At 43.3% G+C, this 5935-nt stretch overlaps 1 protein-coding gene across 4 annotated transcripts; it reads left to right on the top strand.

The window, feature by feature from the left end:
* The first annotated feature begins 136 nt into the window (after positions 1–136).
* FAHD1 (fumarylacetoacetate hydrolase domain containing 1) lies at positions 137–5930 on the top strand. 4 transcript variants are annotated; one of them, XM_070955192.1, is made up of 3 exons: positions 147–162; positions 746–870; positions 3651–5930. In XM_070955192.1, exon 3 carries the CDS (start codon positions 3765–3767, stop codon positions 4434–4436), a length of 672 nt encoding a protein of 223 aa, XP_070811293.1. In that variant the 5' UTR covers positions 147–162; positions 746–870; positions 3651–3764; the 3' UTR covers positions 4437–5930. The 4 variants fall into 4 exon arrangements, with proteins under 4 accessions (XP_070811294.1, XP_070811293.1, XP_070811291.1 ...); XM_070955190.1 differs by having other exon boundaries at positions 147–199; XM_070955193.1 differs by lacking the exon at positions 746–870 and having other exon boundaries at positions 137–162.
* The last annotated feature ends 5 nt before the right edge of the window (positions 5931–5935 follow it).

The raw sequence follows: 5935 nt of genomic DNA, 5'->3' as shown, positions 1-5935 counted from the left end.
GGGGGCTCCCCTTGGCGCAGGCGCGCCGCCACGCCCCCGACCCGCCCCCCGACGCCGTCCAATGGCCGCGCTGCCTCCAAGGGCCCGCCCCTCTCAGGCGGAGCTTGCGCGGGCGGTGCGCGTGCCAAGGGTGAAGGTCTAAGGAAGGAGCTGCAAGGGAAGGTAAGTGGCGGCTGGCGCAGCTCCCTTCTTTACCCGTGTATGTAGGCCTGCATTTTATTATTATTATTATTACTATTACTATTATTATTACTATTACTATTATTATTATTATTATTATTATTATTATTATTATTATTATTATTATTATTATTATTATTATTATTATTATTATTAATCATCCTCCTCCTCCTCCTCCTCCTCCTCCTCCTCTGGAGGTTTTTTAAGAAGAGACTAGACAGTCGCTTGTCTGACATGGTATAGGTTCTCCTGCTTCAGCAAGGGGCTGGACTAGAAGACCTCCAAGGTCCCTTTCTGTTCTGTTCTGTTCCGTTCCATTCCATTTTTTTTTTTATTTATTTATATGCCATCCTTCTCCGGAGACTCAGGGAGGCTTACAATGCGTTAAGCAATAGACTTCATACTTTTGTATATTTATACAAAGTCAGCTTATTGCCCCCACAATCTGGGTCTTGTCCATTCCTGAATTGTATTGTATTGTGTTGCGTTGCATTGCGTTGCATATTATTATAAATTCTAATCTGTTCTATTATTCTATTCTATTCTATTCTATTAATTTCTGCAGTGGCGCAGTGGTTAAGAGTGCAGTACTGCAGGCTATTTCTACCTCTACTACCTGCCGGCTGCCTGCAATTTGGCAGTTCGAATCTCATCAGGCTCAAGATTGACTCAGCCTTCCATCCTTCCGAGGTGGGAGGGCCATAAGCTGACTCTGTAAACCGCTTAGAGAGGGCTGTAAAGCACTGTGAAGCAGCATATAAGTCTAAGTACTATTCCTTCCTTCCTTCCTTCCTTCCTTCCTTCCTTGTGGTTAGAATGCAGTATTGCAGGCTGCTGACTGCCAGCAGTTCGATTCTGTCCAACTCAAGGTTGACTCAGCCTTCCATCCTTCCGAGGTGGATCAAATGAGGACCCAGATTGTTGGGGGCCATAGGCTGACTCTGTAAACCGCTTAGAGGGGGCTGTAAAAGCACTGTGAAGCGGTATATAAGTCTAAGTGCTATTGCTATTGCTATTTTCTATTCTATTTTCTACATTCTATTCTACATTTAATTCTATTCTATATTCTGTTCCGTTCTATTCTATTCTATTCTGAAAATGAAGCCTCTGGCTGAGCAGAAGGTGAGTGTGGGAGCCAGGCTTGCTGGGGTTGAGCCCCACACAGATGCTCTCTTGCCTGGGTAAGGCCTCAGTCCCCAATTCCTCCTTTATTTAGTAATAAACTCTGCAAAATTTTGGGTAGGTTTTCCTCTGCAATTTTACATCAGGCTGAGGTTTTCAATAGATGTTGAAATAGGGAGGCTTTCCAGAGAATCTGATCCAAACTGACCTAATAAGAATAATTAATCAGTGACCAAATGCAGGAAGGCTCTCTTGAGGAACAGAGTTCAATCCCAGCATATGGAGGCTTTTCTCTGGCTTCAAAATAATATTTTTCAGAAAATGAAAAATAAGAAAAGATCATTATGTTATTAATATTATTGTATTACTGTTATCCGCCCCCTTTTATCGGTGTTCGTTTCTGCTAGAAGCAGCAATTAGGATGGTGATTCTGCAAATCCAGATGTGAGAAGGCAGTTGCTGAATAAGATGTACCGTGAAGCAGCAGAAACCTGGATTTCATCCGTATTCCTTCTTTTCCGGATGACTTAGAGATTACTTTTAAGTTTCAAAAAGACAAGGAATGGATTTCTTCTGGTTACATATAGAGGGGTTTTTAAACTGTGTCCCACTGAGTTCTTTTGCAAGGACTAGATAGGGTTTCATTAGGGGCTAAGGGCAAAACAGCAACAATCAATCCCCCCAACCCTTGAATATAGCACATTTTCTGTCATTAGACCTTTATCTCTTGATCAGGGGTTCCAGACAGGTTCCCCAGCCTGAAAAGATTTGAAAACCTTAGGATCTCCTACCATGGTTCCCCAAAAATAAGACCCCGTTTTATATTTTTTTTGAACCCTGAAATAAGCGCTTGGCCTTATTGCCATGCAGTCAAAAGCCCAATTGGGCTTATTATCAGGGGATGTCTTATTTTGGGGAAACCAGGATAGATAGATAGATAGATAGATAGATAGATAGATAGATAGATAGATAGATAGATAATGATAGAGAGATTGAGAGATTGAGGTGTTTTAAAGATAGACAGATAGATAGATCAATAGAAATAGAAATATAGAGATAAAGATACTGTGTTTTCCCGAAAATAAGACCCTGTCTTCTATTTTTTTGAACCCTGAAATAAGCGCTTGGCCTTATTACCATGCGCTCAAAAACCCGATTGGGCTTATTATCAGGGAAACCAGGGTACCTCACAGGCTCCAGCTAAGAATTTGACCCCTCCTGGCCAGGAGGAGATCCCAGTCTTTAAATAAGGTCTCCTGTTTGGGCGGGAGGCTCGACTAGATGACCCACAAGGTCCCTTCCAATTCTGTTAATCTGTTAGAGCTCCTGAAGAATCATCAGGATCATGGCAAATTTAATCATGGGTGGGGGGATTGGTGTTCCAAAGAGCAGATGCTGGCACAGAAGCAGCATACTTTCTGGATCTAAAACCACGCGCTCTTTCACCCATGGGACCCACAGCGTGCCTCTCGTGATTAATCCCCAGAGCATCGTTTCATTTTGTACCTTTGGCATTCTGATTGCTTTTGTTTCATTTTTAATGTAGGCCAGCTTGACTTTTTTTTTTCTAATTTGTCCACTATATAATCTAACGAAGAAATACAGGGGGTCCTCGACTTACGACCACAATTGAGCCCAAAACTTCTGTTGTTAAGTGAGGTATTTGTTCATTTTACGACCTTTCTTGCCACAGTTGTTAAGTGAATCACCGCAGTTGATAAGTTAGTAACCCGGTTGTTAAGCGAATCTGGCTTTCCCCTTTGAGTTTGCTTGTCAGAAGGTCGCAAAAGAGGATCATGTGACCCCAGGACACTGCGACCATCATAATATGAACCAGTAGCCAAGCCTCTGAATTTTGATCATGTGATCATGGGGAAGCTGCAAACTTTCGTAACTATGAAAAATGGGCATAAGTCACAATTTTCAGTGTCACTTTGAACGGGCACCAAACGGAATGTTGAAAATCGAGGACTACCTGTATATGACCTGGGCAGGGGTGAAATCCAGCAGGTTCTGACAGGATCTGGAGAACCGGTAGCAGAAATTTTGAGCAGTTCGGAGAACCGACAAATACCATCTCTGACTGGCCCGAGTGGGGTGGGAATGGAGATTTTGCAATATCCTTCCCCCAGGAGTAGGGAGGGAATGGGGATTTTGCAGTATCCTTCCCCTACCACGCCCACCAAGCCACACCACGCCCACTAAGCCACACCCACAGAACCGGTAGTAAAAAAAAATGGATTTCACCACTGGACCTGGGTGTAAAATTTTTAAGCTAAAAATAAAAATGAAGCTGCATGGGGAAAATGCCCAAACCTTATATATTAATTTAATTTTTTCCCCCCCAGACTGGAAATCAGGATCCAGATAGCTGCGTGGAGAAAGTGTTGCCCTTCGAGCAAAGCTACACAACAGCTGCTGCCTGCAGAGTTGGCTTGCTTTGAAGAGCTGATAACTGCAGCATGGCTTCCTCTAAGCCTATAGGCAAGTTCTGGGAATGGGGCAAGAACATCTTCTGTGTGGGGAGGAATTACGCAGCCCATGCCAAGGAGTTGAAGAATGCTCTCCCCACAGAGCCGCTCTTCTTCCTCAAGCCCTCCTCGGCCTACGTTAGGGAAGGCCATCCCATCATCCAGCCCTACTATTGCCATAAGCTGCACCACGAGGTGGAACTGGGCGTGGTGATTGGGAAGAGAGCCCAGGCCATCCCTCAGGAAGCCGCCATGGGTCACGTGGCAGGCTATGCTCTCTGCCTGGACATGACAGCCAGGGATATTCAGGAGGAGTGCAAGAAGAAAGGGCTTCCTTGGACTCTGGCCAAAGGGTTCAATACCTCCTGTCCAGTCAGTGACTTTGTGCCCAAGGAGAAAGTCCCAGATCCACATCGGTTGAAGATCTGGCTAAAGGTGAATGGAGAGTTGCGGCAAGAAGGCAAGACGTCCGGCATGATTTTCACGATTCCGTACATCATCAGCTACATCAGCGGAATTGTCACCTTGGAAGAAGGAGATATCATCTTAACGGGATCCCCCGAAGGAGTTTCTGCTGTGCAAGAGGAGGATGAAATAGAAGCCGGGATTGAGGGGCTGCTGAGCGTACGCTTTCAGGTAGCACGGCAGAAAAGCCGGCCCTGATGTCTGGAAGTTCCTTTTCTCTGGAAGCATCTAAGGAGATTCTCAGTCCTTCAGGTCACGGCTTGTCCCAAAGGTGCTTTTTCAAAAGGCAACTGGACTTCCTTGGTTTTTCTTTGAAGGTGTTTCACTTCGAAGATGAAAAAGCACCTTTGGAGACTTTTCTCGGGACTTTTCTCATTGCTCACACAAAAGGCCAGATTTCTTCCCTATCCCCCACCTCCAAGATGGAAAATAGTAGGCTTTCAGAAGAGCCTTCAATGATATGTCCTTCTCTCTCACAGAGATCCCAACCTATTATTTACCAGATTGTTGTTATTGTTAGTTGTGAAGTCATGTTCGGCCCATCGCGACCTCATGGACAACGTTCCTCCAGGCCTTCCTGTCCTCTACCATCCCCTGGAGACCATTTAAGTTCACGCCGACTGCTTCAGTGACTCCATCCAGCCACCTCGTTCTCTGCCGTCCCATTCTTCTTTCGCCCTCAATCTTTCCCAGCATTGGGCTCTTCTCCAGTGAGTCCTTCCTTCTCATTAGGTGGCCAAAGGATTTGAGTTTCATCTTCAGGATCTGGCCTTCTAAAGGGCAGTCAGGGTTGATCTCCTCTAGGACTGACCGGTTTGATCGCCTTGTTTATCAAATACAGTGACTTTATTTCCATATAAGATAAACCAGAATATAGCAATATGGCGAGAAACATCCACCAGTTGCCTAGTTCAAGCAGATAAACAGACCTTAATACTGGAGTCTTTTTGCTATGATTTGCAGATAAGATATCCTGGCAAGCTTTGGCAAGCTCAAGTTCAGAAGCTATATTGGTTGTCTATTTCCTATTTCTGGCTTGTCAGGAAAAGGCCAGTAACTATAAATAAAAAGCCTAAATATTTTTAAGACTGCAAAACACTTTGTATCCTATAGTTATAATCTACCTTTCTTAAAACCGTAACCAAATAATGAAGGAATTTTGCAGCAAATTATATTGTTTAAAAATTTTATTTTATATGATGAGATTTTAAAAGCACTTTGAAATGAAATCAAAACTTGTCTTTTTGTTTCTCTGAATAAATGCCAGTCAGTTTATAATATTACTTGCCGGTTATCCATGAAACAAAATATAGTTAGCATTTTTGCAACAGAGGTCATATAGTAGATATGTTTTCCCTGTTGAACACATAAAGGGGGGAAATGGGGAAGTGCTGAGATAGGACACTCCTTCATGACACTTAATAAATCCATGGCTTGTGCAACACATGAAGATGGTGCTTCTGTCCCAGCTGAAACTCTAAACTACTGAACCATCTCTCACTACAAAAAATCCTGAATATTCTTTTTTTTTTTTTTTTGAGGTCATCTGAAATTAAACATGCTTCTGAAGAATATTGAAAATATATATTTCTTCCACATTATAATGGAAAACTAAATTGGAAAGTGAAACAAACTCTCAAAAGCCAGATAAACTCTTGCCACCATAATAAAGTATATTTTACAAGCCTTTGCATGGA

The sequence above is a fragment of the Pituophis catenifer genome, unplaced genomic scaffold, assembly GCF_029215685.1.
Source record: "Pituophis catenifer annectens isolate HBS135680 unplaced genomic scaffold, rPitCat1.0.hap2 SCAF_16, whole genome shotgun sequence".
Classification (NCBI taxonomy): domain Eukaryota; kingdom Metazoa; phylum Chordata; class Lepidosauria; order Squamata; family Colubridae; genus Pituophis; species Pituophis catenifer.
The sequence above is the reverse complement of the archived record's forward strand: the minus strand, read 5'-3'. Positions and strand labels throughout refer to the sequence as shown.

Coding starts and splice junctions, on each gene's coding strand:
- FAHD1 (XM_070955193.1), top strand. CDS start 3,765: ATGGCTTCCTCTAAGCCTATAGGCAAGTTCTGGGAATGGGGCAAGAAC.